Genomic DNA, 18,730 nt, shown 5'->3' on the forward strand with positions numbered 1-18,730 from the left:
GGCGAGGCAGGCAACAACAGGCAAGGGGGCAAAATGCTGCAGGGAAGCTGGTGAGCAAAACGGGGGGGTGGGGGGGCTCACTTTATAATGCAGCAGGGTAGGGAAGGGGGAAAAGGCACGAGCATTTGCACAAGTCTTTGCCAGCAACCCCAGATGGAGAAGCAGGGCGAAGCAAACAGCTGAATATCATAGACTATCAGGGTTGGAAGGAACCTCAGGAGGTCATCTAGTCCAACCCCCTGCTCAAAGCAGGACCAGTCCCCAGTGTTTGCCCCAGATCCCTAAATGGCCCCCTCAAGGATTGAACTCGCCACCCTGGGTTTAGCAGGCCAATGCTCAAACCCCTGAGCTATCCCTGCCCCGTGTGGAGGGCTGAAGAGCAGGTCCAGATGGTAAGTGGGGGTGCTGGAGGTGGGAGCAGATGGGCCAGGGGGAGGGCCCCACACCACTCCCCCCGCTCCCCACAACTGTTGCTACCATCACCCCAGGAGCAAAGAGGAAAGTCACTCAGTTCAGCAACGAAGCTCCTCCACGGTGTCCAGCACCCGTCTGCGCGCTCCCACAACAGGGTCCTCCTCCTGAATGGTAACAGCAGCCGGCTCCGAGGGAGCAGCAGCAAGCAACCCGCAGCCAGCCAGGAGAGACCCCAGAGATGGAGGTGGGGTCAGCTGCTGGCCCCCGGAGGGCAGACCGGCAGGGCCACCCCGAGCAGCAACAGCAGCCGGAGCCGGGGAGACCTCCAGCCAGCGGAGCAGCCAGAGGGAACTCGCCCGCCACTAGCGTGAGGCCTTCTTGACATCCCGGGAGGCGGGCGGGCTCTTGCCCTTTTTCTTCCCCTGGCCCTTTTTACCAGCCGAGGAGGCTCCCCGCAAACTGGAGGGGGCCGTGGCCATGGCAGCTGGGGAGTCCGGATCCGTGTCCAGCAGCGCCCCATCAGGGGCGGAGGCAGAGGGGCCGGTGGTGGTGGTGAAGAGATTAGCCACCGGGAGAGATGGGGGATTTGGCAGGGGTGGGGCCACCGGGTCAAGGTGAGGGGCCCAACCCACAGTTTCCCCCAGTATTTTGGCACGAGGCAGGAGAGAGAAGGGATGGTTAGGGGAGAAGGGAAAGGTGAACCACTTGTCCCCGCTAGGGTACGGACAGGGGAGGGGAAGGATACCAAGAGGGTGGGGCGTTGGAAGGTCTATCGAGGCGGGGGGGGGGGGGGGGCATGATCAGCAGCATGGGATAGGGATACTGGCTCCTCCGGCTGCACTGGGGAGAGAGAGACTACAATATCAATGGGGGGATAGTGAACAGTGTGGGGGGGCAATGTAAAGGGGCACAAGCACTTAGGGAGGGGGCATGGGCGCACAAAGCAAGGCGGCTGAAGAAGGGGGGGCAATGGAAGATAAGGGGAACAACGTGGAGACAGGCAGGGGATGAGGCAGGAAAAACACTGGGACAAACTTTGACTTCCTGGGTCCACGGAAACAGTATGAATATGTGAAGAGGTGGGGGGGAAAGTGCAGCCCGAATGGCAGTGGGAGGTTCTGGAGGAGCTGCAATTGGGGCTGCAGGTTCTTAAGGGGCCAGCTGCATTTGCTTTACATCTTGGAAGCCCCAGGTCTTACATACCCAGGCTAAAAATCCCTTTAGCCTGGCTCCAGCATTTCCCCCAGTTTAGTCTTTGTTTCTCAGGTGTTTCCAGGAGTCTTCTTGTGTGGAGAGTGAAGAACCAGATGATGTCACTCTCTGCCTTATATAGCTTTAGCATAGGGTGGGAACTCTTTGTTTCAAAGCTTGGTTCCCAGACCAGTTTGTGGAAAAATACTGATATCCCAAGATGGAGTCCAGAGACGTGTGGTCTGATCACATGCCCTTGCATTGTTGTAGCAGCCATTGTTTACAAGCTGGCCAAAATGCCCACGGGAAGGTTAAGCTGTTCCACAGTCCGGCTTCGCCATTGTTGTACCAGAAAGTCTAGTTGTGGGTGTCACGCAGAATCAGCATGATTGAAATACAGAGATATAGCCAATATTCCTAAATTTAGATACAAAAATGATACATGCATACACATAGGATAATCACATTCAGAAAATCCTAACTTTTCAAATGATACCTCCAATGACCTATCTTGTACAAAATGCATCATAATTATGCCATAATCATATCATAATAATATTATGATGACAAATATGGCGTGCAGTGTCACACCCCCGAGTTCAGCTCGCCTGGTATCCTACCCCTACCCCGCCACTCCTGATCAGACCCATGGGCCCCTCTAGCCTGGTATCCTGCCGCCGATCAGATCCATGGGATGATGTAGCCTTGTATTTTGCCCCGCCATGTACTCTGATTCGCGGGATAGGACTATGCCCTTGACATGCTCTTTGTCGGTCGCAGGGGCTGATGTTGAAGATCTCTTTGACCAAGAACTTTTTCTTGATCAAACTTCTGTCATTCGGGGTGTGTGTGTGTTTTTTTCACACCTCTGAATGACAGAAGTTTTACCCACAAGAGTGCAGTGTAGACAAAGCCAGAGTCATATAAGATGATAGATCGATAGATATGAGGGTGTATGGGGATAGATAGACAGACAGACAGACAGATAGAGAGAGAGGTGGATGAGGATAGTGTGGGGGAGTGTATGGGGATAGATAGCTAGTTACGAGGGTGTATGGGGATAGATAGAGAGATAGATAGACAGATAGAGGGAGGTGGATGGGGATCGAGGGGGGTGTATGGGGATAGATAGATAGTTACGAGGGTGTATGGGGATAGATAGAGATAGATAGACAGACAGATAGATAGAGGGGGGTGTATGGGGGTGTATGCATAAATAGAAAGGGGGTGTATGGAGATAGATAGATAGATCTGTAAATATGTTATGGGGACAGATAGATAGAACTTAACACATTAAACATTTCATATCTCCGGGTTCTAGATTTGGGAGAAAGAAACAATTCTCCTGATGAGAAAGACCCAGGCTTGGACGGCGGGGCAGCTCTGACTGGCGCGGCAGCGGGTGTGGCAGGGAGCTCTGGGATCTCCCCCCACTCCCCCATCCCTGACTCACATGTGCTCTACCCCTGCCCCAGCGCCGTGCAGCTGCAGAGAGGGGCGGGGGGAAGCCTGTGGTCAGAACCGCTCTTCCTGCCTCTAGAAACTCAGACGTGAGGCTCTTGCGCGGCCCGATGCTGCAGCTTGAGTCAGAGGGGCTACATGTGCCAGACAGGGGGGCCATGACCATAGGCGCCAACTTTACATGACCATAGGCGCCCCCCCGGCCCCACCCCGACTCCACCCCTTCCCCGCCCCGGCCCTGCCACCATTCCAACCCCTTCCCTAAAGTCCCTGCCCCAACTCCGCCCCCTCCCTTCCCCATTAGACCCCTCCCCAAATCCCCGCCCTGGCCCCGCCTCTTCCCTGCGTGCGCCGCGTTCCCCCTCCCTCCCAGCATTTGCTGCGCGAAACACCTGTTTCACGGCGGCAAGCGCTGGGAGGGAGGGGGGAGAAGCGGGACGCAGCGCGCTCAGGGGAAGGAGGCGGAGCAGAGGTGGAAGGGAGCTGGGGTGGGGGTGCAGGGGGCTTCCAGTGGGTGCAGAGCACCCACCAGTAGTGTCAGTAGAGTGGGAACTAGGAAATGCTCTGGGGGACAGGGGTGCTATTGACCAATGCACACCCATGCCCCTCTCCGATCTCCTATCTAAGAGGCTCACCAGAAGGCCTCCACCTCCTTCCCCTTGGCTCTTCCCAGCTGGGGTGGCTGGGAGACATAATCAGAGCAGCTCGGCCCCCCGAGGTGGGGCCCACAGCGCAGGCTGTACTGGAACCAGATGCGGCCATGGTTCAGGTAGCAATCCTTCTGGTGGGGCCCCCCAGACACCAGGGGGATGTCGCAGCTTCCCAGCAGGTCATCGTCCCACTTGTTGTCCTCGTCCCAGACCTCTATGCGGATCTTGCTGGCGCTGGTGATGCGGACAGTTCCGAAGTCCAAGGGGACGTTCCAGACGGGACTGTTGTTGTTCCAGATGGTGTCAGTTCGGATCTCCCTTCTCTCAAAGAAGACCTTGACAAAGGCATCCGTAGCAGTAAAGTAATCCCCTCACAGGCCGCTGGCCGTCTTCACTGTCACCATCAGCTTCCCCAGGCCGCGCTCCCGCGAGCAGCACATGGTGTCGGTCATGGTATCCCCGGGGCAGAGGCAGGAGCAGGGGTCATGGGCGCTGCATTGATTCCCTGGGGGGCAGCTTCGGGTGCAATTCCTCCACAGGGCCCTCTCACGGATGTACTCACTGACTGCCCGCATCGGTGCCAGCCATTTGGGGTCGTCCTGCTCCAGCAGGATGTGGATGGGGTGCAGCAAATAGGACACCAGGCCAGGATTGCCTTTGAGGCTCTCCATCCAGGCTGAATAGACCTTGGCATCACTCCTGGAAAAGATCACGTCAGTCGTGCTGTTTTCTCCGTCCACCTCCACATGGCGCTCTCGATACATCTCATGGAAGCTCCCCTGGACCTTCCCCTTCTTCTCCTCCTCGCACTTGCTGTGCCCACCCTTGACTGAGCCCATTCCGATACTCTTGGCTGCCTCCATGCTCAAGCAGTCCTTGATCTCATCGTCAGTCAAGCTGCTCATTGCCGCTTCGCAGACCCACACGGCCATCACGTCCCACGCCCGGCCCCCCAGCTGTAGCTCGGACATGTAGTGGGTGCCATAGTTGCTGATTAGCTGCTGGTACTCCAGCTTGGATTTTCTGTCCTACTGCTCCGGGAGGTTGGTCTCTTTGACCAAGAGCTGTTCACACCGGCACTTTCTGTTAGTAAAACTTGTTTGGTGGGGCAGTGTTTTTCACACAATTGAATGACAGAAGTGATACCCACAAAAGTGCAGTTTACTGAAAGCCAGAGACTTATAAGATGATAGATACGAGGGTGTGTTGGGAGAGAGAGAGAGAGATAGAGAGAGAGATGGGGGTGAATGTGGATGGATAGATAGATTAGATTGATCTGTAAATATGTTATGGGGACAGATAGATAGAACTTCTTAAGACATTGAACATTTCATATCTCTGGGGTCTAGATCTGGGAGAAAGAAGCAATTTAACAGATCTCACAGTAAAGATTTCTACCTGTCCAGTGAGTGCTCATGACAAAGGCTTAATGTTTGGGGTGAGCTGGGTGGGTGGGAGGCAGGACCCCTGGGTTCTCTCCTGATGAGAAAGGCCCAGGCTTGGACGGAGGGGCAGCTCTGACTGTCCTGACAGCGGGCGTGGCAGGGAGCTCTGGGGTCTCCCCCCACAACCCAATCATTGACATCGCAGGCGCTCTCTCCCTGCCCCAGTGCCGAGCGGCTGCAGAGAGGGGCAAGAGGAAGCCACGTGGTCAGAACTGCTCTTCCTGCCTCTAGAAACTCGGCTGTGTGGCTCTGATGCTATAGCTTGACTCATAGGGGCTACATTTGCCAGGCAGGGGGCCATGAGTCTAGGGGAGGGGGATACGGGAACCCCACCCCCGTTGTGTCACATCTCCCAGGCCCCCTTTTCTCCTGGTCTCCTTCCCAGCAGGAGCATTCTGCTCTGGGATGGGCTATGTCCCAGCTCCATACTGGTGTGGGCCGCATGGCTCCCAATTTCCTGACCTGGGCTCTGTGACCTTAGCATTCAGCCCCTTGGAGCAGAGGTAGCCTACAGATGGGAGCATGCTGCACTGGGATCTCCTGCCTCCCAGCCCCCATCCTGACCTGGTCTTTGTGGCTCCTCGTTTCCTGATCTGGGCTCTGGGATGAATTTTTGCACCCCGCCCCCTACCCCCCCAACCACTAGTGGGTCTATGAGGAGAGCAACACTACGAGTCACCTATATTGGCCCAAGTGTCTCATCAGCCTCACCATGTCCTTATCTCCTCTCCCACTCATCTCGGCTCTACCATCTGCCATGGGACGCCCACTTTTGCCCAGCCTGCTTTCCCTGTCAGGGCGCTTCAGCAACTAGCTGATTCACACTCAGTGTGAATCCTAGCCCCAGGGCACTGGGGTAGAGGGAAGGGCTAGGGCCAGGGGGTAGTGGGTTGGAAGTGGGCCGTGCCAGCTAAGGCCAGGTACTTTGCAGGGACATGCTCTGAAGCCACTCGGTGTGTAGTGGGGCAGGAGGACGCTACGGAAAGATCCTCACCAGTCCACCATGCTGTGACATTATTGACATGAACTGTGACCGTATAGATCATTGTTGCACCCAGGGTCCTATGGCTGCACCAAGTCTTGTACAGAGGAGGTCAAATTGGGTGTCTATGGAAAGACTGTATTTGCTGGTTATGCTTATGCTGTTTGTATGTGTGTACCATTTTTGTATTTTAAGTTATGAATATTGGCTATGGACTTGTATCTCAATGTGTTTGATTCTAATTAGCCTCAGGGAAGCATTTGGTCAGCTTCTTGAGAAAGGACTATTCTCAGTAAGTGCCTAGTCAAGAAATATTTAATTGACAGTGGACTTTGGGAGACGCCAATCCACATGTGAGCTGTCCTTGGGAACGTTCAAACTAACATGTAAACACTGGTGTCGGCCTGCAAAAAGCTGAATCATTCATGGACATGTGATTTGTCCATGTGGCTACAAACTCCATCTTGTTGCTGTGATTTTGCACACAAGAACAAGGGGTTTCTGGCCAGAAGAGGAAGAATATAAAAGGCCCTGGAACCCCCTCCATTTTGTCTTCAGCTGGCTCAAGAGATGGCCTCTCCACCCACAAGAGATGCCTGAAAGAGACTGGAACAAAGGCCCAGATCAGAGTCATGGGGCCAGATCAGAACCAGCGCCCCCAAGAGCGGAAGGGCCTTGTGTCCCATTCCCCAGCCCCCTGAGATAGCCAATCCCCCTGCTCTAGGGCCAGATCAGAGCTGAATCCCCTTAGAAGGAAAATTCCTCATATCCCCTTCTGGATCCCTTGGCAATAGCAGTGTCTTGCAAATATCAGCTGGGGGATATTAATACCCCCTAATAACACGGCCCATCTCCCTGTAGCTCTTTCCCACTGTGACGTTCCCCTCTGGTGTCATCTGGACTGGTGATCTGCTAGGTCACGCCAATGCTTGATTCTGGGAGCCAGCCTTACCCTGCTCTGCTGTGAGAACCCCCACTCCTGGGCTGTTCACACACAACTTCTCGCATTCAAGCTGCTCTTTGTATTGTGCAACCGAACGACACGAGCCAATATCTCCGGTCCCAGACACTACCCTGGGAACCTCCGTCTGGCAGTGTCCAGTTATACCCGCTGGATGCTGCAAGCATATATAAGTTCGTCAATTTAACAATAAAATTGATATGTACCAGGCTTGTTATCGCAAGGGGAGTCTCTGACACGCTTCAAACCGAACGCACTGCATCAGGTAGAATACACAAACAGATATATTACTATAAAGATAAATTTTAACTGATTATCAGTCAAAGCACAAGAAGTCAGTATCAGTCAAATGAAATAAAAGCAAAACACATTCTAAGCTGATCTTAACGCTTTCAATGCCCTTACAAACTTAGGGCCTGGCTACATTTGCCGATGTAGAGTGCTGTGAGTTAAACCCGCCTTCGTAGACCGCAGTAGGGAAAGCCCTGCAGTCTGTCCACACGGACTGCTCACTGGCGTGGCCACATTTGCAGCACTTGCAGCGGCATTGGGAGCGGTGCATTGTGGGCAGCTATCCCAGCATGCAAGTGGCTGCAATGTGCTTTTCAAATGGGGGGAGGGGGGGTGAAGTGTGACAGGGAGTGTGTTGTGTGTATGTGGGGGGAGAGAGAGTGGGTTTTTGGGGTTCTGAGAGTGTGTCTGCATGCTATCTTGTGAGTTCAGACCCCCCGTCTGCCCCCCGCCTCTCTCTCACTCACTCAAAGCAAACAGTAAATGTTTACTTTTTCTCCGGCTTCTCCGAAACGGAGCTTTCAACGGGCATTTCCGCATTCCTGCAGCCAACTTCACAACAATGACAAGAGTGGCCACTTGACTTAAGGGGATTATGGGACGTTTCCGGAGGCTGACGAGTAATGCAACACCTCGTTCACATTGGCGCCGCGGCGCTCCAGGGGGGGGTGCGGCAAACGCTATTCCACTCGCCGAGGTGGAGACCAGCAACGCTGTAGCCGTGGAGTCAGAGCGCTCTACGTGCCTTGCCCGTGTGGACGGGGAGTGAGCTAGGGCGCCCGGGGCTCCTTTACTGTGCTGTAACTCGCAAGTGTAGCCAAGCCCTTAGATGCTTCTTACCACAGGCTGGCTGGCTGCTCTGCAGCCAAACTCTCCCCTTTGATCAGCGCTTCATTCGCTTGGTGTAGTGTCCGTAGATGTAGGTGGAAGAGAGAGAGAGAGAGCATGGCAAATGTCTCTCCCTTTTACCATGTCCTTTCTTCTCTCTTGGCTTTGCCCCCCCCCGACCCCCGGACCCCCTTCAGAGTCAGGTGAGCATTACCTCATTGCAGTCCCAAATTGACCAAGGGAAGGGGGTGACTCCCTCGAGAGTCTAACAGATTCTTTTGCTGTTGCCTAGGTCAGCAACCTAGGATGCTCCCCCGAGGTACAGAGCGTCACACCCCCCCACCACACCGCACCAGACAGAAGCCACTTCCTTTGACTGGCATTAGCCACATTACACCAGATTCCCCATTGCAGCAAATTCATCCAGCTGTCTAGCTCCCCTGTCTTGCCAGCCTTGCTTCCCTATATCCCAGAGCTCCCCGTAGTGTTCCCAAGCACGTATTGTAGCCGCTCATTTCGACTCTAGATCTAGGTCCGGCCCACTGTTAAGGAAAAGTTAGCACATGTGACTCCATTTTGGTTTGGGGCCCACCATTGTTTAAATGCCAGCACATCATACACCAGGAGGAGTGATCCTTAGATACTGAATCCCTGTGAAAATCCTCCTCCTTGTCTCCAGCCTGCCTTGACTCCCAGTATCTGGTTTTTGTCAGTCTCTAACTCCCTGTCTCTTGGCCTTGATGTGAGGCCTCCCATCCTGATAATAAAAGTTACTGATGCATGGCTTTAGGACCATGCTGTGTAATTAACATACTGGTATAGCACGAGGAATGCACCAAGCAGGGATAGGTGGTAAATAAGACAAGGGTTTGTTTATTGGCTAAGGTTTCCGATGCACGAGGGCAACATGCTTTGCTAAAAGGTATATAACCTTTGTATAATCTGCATTCAGGGTCCCCTCCTGGCTAGCAAGGGGGCACCACACTCGAACGTAATAAACTTAGTGTCTTTTGGGAACTCTGCAGTTGTGGACTTTATTTCTGTGCCTCAGCCTAGATTCGAACTGTGCGTGACCTATCAGGTATAATTCGCAGCACTTGTGTGCGTGTCCTACAAGGTGTAATTAGTAGCACTTGTGTGCGTGTCCTACCAGGAGTAATTCGTAGCACTTGTGTGCGTGTCCTACCAGGTATAATTCGCAGCAGTTGTGTGCGTGTCCTACAAGGTGTAATTCGTAACACCACTGAGGTTAGAAAAATCACAAGACTTCCTGCTTGGAAATTTGATTTCACACATGTTTATTGAGGCAGGGAGATACATTTGCAAAGATCCAGAGACCTGGAATCCTCCCAGAAACAAATCATTTTGCAGTGGTGCTGCAAAGCTGCATGGTAGTTTTCCAGGCTGGAGATGTTTAACTTGCAGTCAGTAGGGTTCAGAGTTAACCACACCCATCATCAGTGAGGTGCACTGTGGAGCTATTGATCTAGGCTCTCACCAGATGCAGGTAGAAGCGAGGCAGGAAGAATCTTTAATCCCTGAATTAGGGAGAATTTGCTCTTCCCAAATGTGACCCCAATGCAGTGCCATCTCCCTGAGCCTGCTGACAGCCTCAATCAATAGCCCTGTGGCATGTTCTCCTGGGTATTAACTCTGAAGCTTCCTGACGGTGAGTGATACGTCATCATCTGTGACGACCATCTGAGCAGAGAACATCCAGCTGGTTGGTGGGTGGGGCCTGTGTATTTATAATGATATAACTAACCCCAAAGCAGCTGGGTAATTGTGGAAAGCAACAGAAACAACATTTAGGGAACAGCCCCCTAATGAATCCTCCCCCTGGAACCCCGGCCCATCTGCTGGGTGTTTTGAACCATGTCCACCCTGGAATATCTTCAGATTTCTACAGAGGGTTGATCACTGAAGCCGCAATAGGACAGGGCTAAGCTCTGGACCTTATCCCTTCCTGCAGAGAACATCAGTTTCCCAGTGGATACACTAGACAGATAAATACCGTTGGTGGCTGAAGACATGGGGCGGTGGATTGGTTGCCCGGCCTGCACATCTTGGTTGACTGGTTGGTTGGATGTACTTGGGACATTCATTGGTTGGTTGGATGTACTTAAGACCTTAGTCGGTTGCTTGGTTAGTTATATTGGATGCACTGGATCAGTAGTTTTCAACCCGCAGCCACTTGTGCCCCAGTCAGCGCACAGCTGACGCTCGTGTCACATCTGAGGGCCAAACAGATAATATATATGCACTGCGGATGTGGCCAAAATAACACAGAGAGCCGCATATGCAACCCACAATGCAACCTCCCCTGCATATGCAACCCAAAATGGTAAATAGGTTGAGAACAGGTATGCAGTAGGTACATACATTAGTTTGTTGATTGGATGGATACATTGGATGCTTGGAATCATTGGACAGGCTGGTCTGATGGATTTGAAATGGACGGTTCTTGATGGGATGTTTTCCCAGAGGGAGCTGTGAGGATAACGGACCCACAGGAGCAGACGTCTCTTATGGGCATAGGAGACCCCGATTCCCAAGCAGGAGGGACAGCATGAAGCTCAGCAGCATCAGCAGAGCGGGAACTAGCAAATGGTTGGACAGGGAGTGCTATTGACCAATGCACACCCATGCCCCTCTCCGATCTCCTATCTAAGAGGCTCACCAGAAGGCCTCCACCTCCTTCCCCTTGGCTCTTCCCAGCTGGGGTGGCTGGGAGACATAATCAGAGCAGCTCGGCCCCCCGAGGTGGGGCCCACAGCGCAGGCTGTACTGGAACCAGATGCGGCCATGGTTCAGGTAGCAATCCTTCTGGTGGGGCCCCCCAGCCTCCAGCGGGATGTCGCAGCTTCCCAGCAGGTCATCGTCCCACTTGTTGTCCTCGTCCCAGACCTCTATGCGGATCTTGCTGGCGCTGGTGATGCGGATGGTACCGAAGTCCAAGGGGACGTACCAGACGGGATTGTTGTTGTTCCAGATGGTGCCGGTCCGGATCTCCCTTCTCTCAAAGAAGACCTTGACAAAGGCATCCGTAGCGGTAAAGTAATCCCCCCACAGGCCGCTGGCCGTCTTCACTGTCACCATCAGCTTCCCCAGGCCGCGCTCCCGCGAGCAGCACATGGTGTTGGTCATGGTATCCCCGGGGCAGAGGCAGGAGCAGGGGTCATGGGCGCTGCGTTGAGTCCCCGGGGGGCAGCTTCGGGTGCAATTCCTCCACAGGGCCCTCTCACGGATGTACTCACTCACCGCCCGCCTCAGCGCCTCCCGCTTGGGGTCGTCCTGCTCCAGCAGGATGTGGATGGGGTGCAGCGAATAGGACACCAGGCCGGGGCTGGCTTTGAGGCTCTCCTTCCAGGCCGAGAAGACCTCGGCATCACTCCTGGAGAACAGCACATCAGTCGTGCTCTCTCCTCCCTCCACCTCCACGTGGCGCTCCCGATATGTCTCGTGGAAGCTCCCCTGGACCTTCCCCTTCTTATTCTCCTCGCACTTGCTGTGCCCACCCTTGACTGAGCCCATTCCGATACTCACGGCTGCCTCCATGCTCAAGCAGTCCTTGATCTCGTCGTCAGTCAAGCTGCTCATTGACGCTTCGCAGACCCGCACGGCCGTCACATCCCGTGCCCGGCCCCCCAGCTGCAGCTGGGACACGTAGTGGGTGCCGTAGTTGCTGATTAGCTGCTGGTACTCCAGCTTGGATTTGCTGTCATACTGCTCCGGGAGGTTCTCCAGCGCCAGAGTGAAATGATTGGTGAGCGGGGGCGTCTCGCTGACCCGGAACCTGGTCAGGGACACAAGAGGTGGATTGTGCGCCCAGTGAGTCAGCTGAGGTTATTAGCTGCCAGTCCTAAGGCCCCAGCCAACCCAGAAGAAAGGGTCTAAGCAGGTGGCTCCTACTCAAAACAACCACCCATTGTGCTGAACCTCACAAGCTTGCTGGGGATACTGCCGGCTGCTTGATTGTTCTGACAAACTGCCCCCGCTCTGGTCATAGCAGGTCACCGGGCTGTCCTGACATGCATGAGAAGAAAATCCCCATAACTGTCCAGTCCCACGTGGGAGCCAGTGCCCCCTAGAGGGAAAAGGTCCTGTGTAGCGTTCCCTGCCTTCCTAGCTAACCAGTCCCCTGGCCTGGGGCCAGATCGGAGATGGTGCCTGCTAGAGGGGAAAGGTCCTGTGTCCCATTCCCCATTATCCTGAATCAGACCCCATCTTGGTGCCAGATTGAAGCCAGTGTTCCCTAGAGAGGAAAGGTTCTGTGTCACATTCTCTGCCCCCCTGAGCCAGCCCTCCTAGGTCTGGATCAGAGCTGGTGCCCCATAGAGGGGAAAGACCCCGTATCACTGTGTGCTGTTGCTGTGATCCCAATTTGAGGTGAGCCCTCCCGACCCAGGCTGGCTCTCACCTGTAATAGCCACAGGAGACCTCGTGGCTCATAAAGCTGTATTTGTCCATTCGCGTGTGGTCTACCACGAAACTGGACAGTTTGGAGTGCGATCCAGCCAGGGCCACCTGCACATTAACCTTGGGCTTCACAGGCACGTCCAGCCCCACCTTCCAGTCATTCTGCACTGCGGATGCCGCCGAATCCATCATGCCCATCGCCGACTGCTGCACCGAGCTGCTCAGCTTCTGGCGGCACGAGACGCGGACCCTCCAGTCCACCATGGCCAGTGGCAGCCTCTGCCACTGCCCTCCTTGAAGTCGGTTCCGGCACAGGGTGCAGGTGCTGTCCTGATGTTGCCAGAGGCTGCTGTCTACCAGATAGGCCCCCTTTCTGGCCATCGTGGTCACATCGATGCCCTCCCCAGCCAGGCTGTGCCCGGGCACAAAGGCCGTGTGATTCTTGCATTCATTGACCGTGCCTGTGTGACAATGGGAGGAGGCCCCAGGGAAGATGAAGAAGAGGAGGGGGATGAAGGCACCAAATCTGAGCATGGCTGATATGATGGGTTCCCGCACCAAGGAGAGGCCGTCAGCCTCTGAACAGCCTAGAGGAACAGACACACAGAGGTCCAGAATTAGTGACAATCCAGTGGCAGGCGGTTCTGTAAGTTATCTCTGTTGTAGAGACAGAGACATCCACCTACCACCGACGACATCAGCCATATTTTATTGCACACCTACGAAAACTCTGGGCTCTAGGAGGCATTCCACAAATGACGTGATGCCTCATTTGCATATTTGACTACAGATTACCTAATCTGCATCAATTCCCTCCCCTCCCTATTTCCCAGATGTTGTAATTCCATCACTAAGTATGAGGAGGAGGAATAGTTTCACATGCCTACTCTACGGTGCGCAATATAATAATACGTCATTGCAATTCCTCAATGGGGCCACTAGAGGGCGGTGCCACATGGCTTGTACTGAGTGAGCTGATTCAGTGGCTGGGTCTGGCCACTAGGGGACAGTGCAAAGCCACGCACAACCCATGTCATGGCTTTTTAACCGGCAAGAGCAGCGGGAGCTTGGGTCATGCTAGGCATGACTGGCTTTGCCGTAGAACCTACTGGGGCCCCCTTGTGGCCACGCCATGTGGTGGATTTGGTTATGTTGGACTACTGATGGAGGGTCATTTTCTGGGGTTATTCATGGTCAGCATCAGCCCTAGCGTCTGTCGCTGCCACCTTGACACTGCAGCTGTTGGGGAAAGAAGGCAGGAAATGTTACCACCCCGGAAGAGATCCTGGGCCCATCTAACCTCTTATCTTGCTCCCTCCGTTTTGCCCTGGATCAGGCCCATGGGCCCATCTAGCCCAATATCCTGACCCCTCCCTGCTACCCAGAGTAGACCCATAGAATAATAGAATCATAGAACTGGAAGAGACCTCGAGAGGTCATCTAGTCCAGTCCCATGCACTCAAGGCAGGGGTAAGTATTATCTAGACCATCCCTGACAGGTGTTTGTCCAACCTGCTCTTAAAAATCCCCAGTGATGGAGATTCCACAACCTCCCTAGGCGATTGATTCCAGGGCTTAACCACCCTGACAGGTAGGAAGTTTTTCCTAATGTCCAACCTAAACTGCCCTTGCTGCAATTAGGCCCATTGCGTCTTGTCCCATCCTCAGAGGTTAAGAAGAACAATTTTTCTCCCTCCTCCTTGTAACAACCTTTTATGTACTTGACAACTGTTATCACATCCCCCTCAGTCTTCTCTTCTCCAGACTAAAGAAACTCAGTTCTTTCAATCTTCCCTCGTAGGTCATGTTTTCTAGACGTTTAATCATTTTTGTTGCTCTTCTCTGGACTCTCTCCAATTTGTCCACACCCTTCCTGAAATGTGGCGCCCAGAACTGGACACAATACTCCACTTGAGGCCTAATCAGTGCAGAGTAGAGTGGAAGAATTACTTCTCGTGTCTTGTTTACAACACTCCTGCTAATACATTGTCAAGGTTCCTTCCCCACTCTGAACTCTAGGGTCCAGATGTGGGGACCTGCATGAAAACCTTCTAAGCTTACTTTTACCAGCTTAGGTTAAAACTTCCCCAAGGTACAAACTATTTTACCCTTTGCCCTTGGACTTCCACTGCCACCACCAAACGTTTATCCGGGTTCCTGAAAAAACGTAGTTTGGAAACATCTTTCCCCCCAAAATCCTCCCAACCCTTGCACCCCACTTCCTGGGGAAGGTTTGGTAAAAATCCTCACCAATCTGCATAGGTGACCACAGACCCAAACCCTTGGATCTTAGAACAATGAAAAAGCATTCAGTTTCCTTACAAGAAGACTTTTAATAGAAGAAAAAAAAAAAGAATCACCTCTGTAAAATCAGGATGGTAGATACCTTACAGGGTAATTAGATCAAAACATAGAGAATCCCTCTAGGCAAAACCTTAAGTTACAAAAAAGACACACAGACAGGAATAGTCATTCTATTCAGCACAGTTCTTTTCTCAGCCATTTAAAGAAATCATAATCTAACACATACCTAGCTAGATTACTTACTAAAAGTTCTAAGACTCCATTCCTGTTCTGTCTCTGGCAAAAGCATCACACAGACCCTTTGTTTTTCTCCCTCCTCCCAGCTTTTGAAAGTATCTTGTCTCCTCATTGGTCATTTTGGTCAGGTGCCAGCAAGGTTACCTTTAGCTTCTTAACCCTTTACAGGTGAGAGGATTTTTCCTCTGGCCAGGAGGGATTTTAAAGGGGTTTACCCTTCCCTTTATATTTATGAAAACATCCCAGAATGATCGCTTTTTTTGCAACAGTGTTACACTGTTGACTCATATTTAGCTTGTGATCTGCTCTGAACCCCAGATCTCTGTCCGCAGTCCTCCCTTCTCGGCCGTCATTTCCCATTCTGTATGTGTGCAACTGATTGTTCCTTCCTAAGTGGAGTACTTTGCATTTTTCCTTTTTGAATTTCATCCTATTGACTTCAGACCATTTCTCTAGTTTGTCCAGAGCATTTTGAATTTTCATCCTATCCTCCAAAGCACTTGCAACCCTTCCCAGTTTGGTATCGTCCCCAAACTTTATCAGTGCACTCTCTATGCCATTATCTAAAACATTGATGAAGATATTGAACAGAACCAGACCCAGAACCCATCCCTGTGAGACCCCACTTGTTATGCCCTTCCAGCCTGGGAACCACTGATAACTACTCTCTGGGAACAGTTTTCCAGCCAGTTTTGCACCCACCTTATACTAGCTCCATCTAGGTTGTATTTCCCTAGTTTGTTTATGAGAAGGTCATGCGAGAAGGTATCAAAAGCCTTACTAAAGGGACCATCTAGCCTGCTATCCTGTCTTCTTCCTTCCGCCCCAGATGCTTTGAGCACCTCACACTTCTCTTTGCATCTCCTGCCTTACTAACCACAAGGGATGCTGTGTTAAATGTTGATTTGAATTATGTTCCACTTGGGTTGGAACTGTACAGCAAAGCTGGCTGTGGGGCAGGAAAGGGTAACAGCTCTGCATCCTGTCAGGGTAGCAGGCTCGGACTGGGAGGGGACAGTAAATGTTTGAACTCACCCCAGCGGAACCAGGCAGGAAAAACGCATTTGAATATGGACTGCTTGGTTCTGGCCAGCCCCCAGTCCCCCTGCAATCCGAGCCTTGGGGTTCCCTCCCCCCCCCCCCACTCTGCCGGTGCTCCTAAGTCCAGATCTGCTGCCCCCCACTGCTTTGTTGCCAATAGAAAATCAAACAGCCTGAAATTGCAAGATGCCCCTGATATGAAAGGTATCAACTACATAAATTAATGATCAAAAGCTGAGTGGCAACGTGGGCTAGTGGCTGGGGCACTGGATTGAGACTCAGGACTCCTGGGTTCTTTTGTTGCTCTGGCAGGGGTTTGGGGTGAAATGGGTTAGAGGATGTAGGGTGGAGGGGGAGTCAGGACTCCTGGGTTCTATTGTCGTACTGGGAGGGGAGTGGGATCGAGTGGGTTATGGCAGGAGGGACTGGGGACCATGATCTTGGTTGAGTTCTGTGTAGCACCTGGTGTGACAGAGCCCCCAGTCTCAATGGGGGGGGGGGGGGGTTCTGTGCAGTGCCCAGCATTAGGGGGCCCAGATCTCAGTTGGGATGGGTCTGTGCAGCACCCAGACTGATGGGGTCCCTGATCTTGGTCGGGGTCTGTGCAGGGCCTGGTGCAGTGGGGTTCCCGATCTCAGCTGGGGTATGAGCAGACCCACCCATCACTCACCTGCCTCAGGATTCAAGCTGAGGTATATTTCGGCTCTGGGGCCCGTCGGCAGCCAGGGTTGGTCTGTGTCTCTGCTGGGAGAGATGCGCTTTGAAGGTGCATCAAGGCACCGCAAAAGGTCTCCTGTGTTCTCAGTGGCTCAACCATCCTCACGCTCCCCCCAGCACTGAGCTCCTGCCCCCCTTTACACCCCCAGCCACAGCTAGCTGGGAAGGAAGCTGTGGCCAGCAATTGTTCCACTCATGTAGTGAATCAAATGCACCTACCGTGGGTGTCAACCCAGGTTATGAGGAGCTAGAGAGGCTGAAAAGGAACCCACAGTGAGACAAATCCTGCACTGAGTCATTGGGGCCAGCACTGCATGCCCGGGAAGAGCGCCCCCTATTGAGCCGCAGCCCTGCAGCACAGCACCCCCTAGTGCCACACTGGGGCCAGCACCTAGTGCCTCAGGGACCCTACTGTAAATACAGAGCCACCCCACCGATGCCAATGGAATCAGGCCAGGATTCTGATCCCTGGGTAAATCCAGAGCAAGCTCAATGCCCTGGCCCTGTGGGGCAGGCTGGGGCGGAGGTGGGGAAATTGGGCACTGAGCGGGGGACAATGACCCTTGGCTGCAATAGAGCAGGTTTGAGGTTTCTTTCTCTGTCTCTGTTCTCCCAAGTTTTGTTCTATCCACCCTTTCATGCCCTGGGACTCCAACCCCAGGGTCCCACAGTTCCCATATTCCCCCATCAGGGGATTCTGCTCACTCCTTCACCCCTTGCTGGTAGGACCCCATCACCCTTCACCCCCATTATCTTGCCAGGGGTCACCCCACTTTCTGCATCCCCATATATTCTACCAAGGGTCTCCCTCACTCCATCCCAGCATGCCCCTTATCCGCTTTTGTCTCCTTCCCCCCCATGGAGATACAAGCTGGGGGTGGGGGTGTGGCACGCTGTACCTCAAAATAACAGCCAGGAACCCCCATATTCAACACTGTGATATGACAATGAAATGTTTTGTACAATACATGCTGTCAAGGTTCCTTCCCCACTCTGAACTCTAGGGTACAGATGTGGGGACCTGCATGAACCCCCCCCCCAATATCCTGCCCCCCAAATCAGAGTACATGGAGGGTCAAAATGCAAGGCTAGATTGGCCCGTGGCTCTTCTCGGGGGCAGGATAACAGGCTAGAAGGGCCCATGGGTCTAATCCAGAGTGGCACGGAGGGGGAAGGATAGCGGGCTAGATGGGACCATGGGTCTGTTCAGGAGTGGTGCGGTTGGAGCAGGATACTGGGCTAGCTGGACCCATGAGTGTGACACTGCATGCCATATTTCTCATCGTAATATTATTATGATATGATTATGGCATAATTATAATGCATTTTCTACAAGACAGGTCATGTGAGGTGTCATTGGAAAAGATACAATTTTCTGAATGTGATTATCCTATGTGTATGCATGTATCATTTTTGTATCTAAATTTAGGAATATTGACGATATCTCTGTATTTCAATCTTGCTTATTCTACGTGACACCCACAACTAGACTTTCTGGTACAACAATGAAGAAGCCGGACAGTGCTGGTGGCCCATCAGCAAAGACAATGGACTGGAATAGCTTAACCTTCCTGTGGGCATTTTGGCCAGCTTGTAAACAAATAACGCAAGGGCATGTGATCAGACCACAGGTCTCTGGATTCCACTTGGGATGTCAGTATTTTTCCACAAACTGGTCTGGGAACCAAGCTTTGAAACAAAGAGTTCCTACCGTATGCCTACCAATAAATCTCTGGGCATGGACGGGCTGACCGTGGAGTTCTACTGCGTATTCTGGGACATGCTCGGC

The 18,730-nt window shown here is 52.9% G+C and overlaps 1 protein-coding gene and 1 pseudogene across 1 annotated transcript; both read right to left on the bottom strand.

Moving 5' to 3' along the window:
* Window positions 1-3,697: 3,697 nt before the first annotated feature.
* On the bottom strand, window positions 3,698-5,920 carry LOC125637849 (perforin-1-like; annotated as a pseudogene).
* A 4,423-nt stretch (window positions 5,921-10,343) lies between these two features.
* On the bottom strand, window positions 10,344-13,227 carry LOC125638103 (perforin-1-like). The gene is made up of 2 exons (XM_048853394.2): window positions 12,644-13,227; window positions 10,344-12,019 (listed from the first exon to the last, which is right to left on the bottom strand). The coding sequence occupies exons 1-2, from the start codon at window positions 13,174-13,176 to the stop codon at window positions 10,900-10,902; spliced, it is 1,653 nt and encodes a 550-aa protein (XP_048709351.2). The 5' UTR covers window positions 13,177-13,227; the 3' UTR covers window positions 10,344-10,899.
* Window positions 13,228-18,730: the final 5,503 nt, after the last annotated feature.

Source organism: Caretta caretta, chromosome 6 (genome assembly GCF_965140235.1).
Source record: "Caretta caretta isolate rCarCar2 chromosome 6, rCarCar1.hap1, whole genome shotgun sequence".
Classification (NCBI taxonomy): Eukaryota; Metazoa; Chordata; order Testudines; family Cheloniidae; genus Caretta; species Caretta caretta.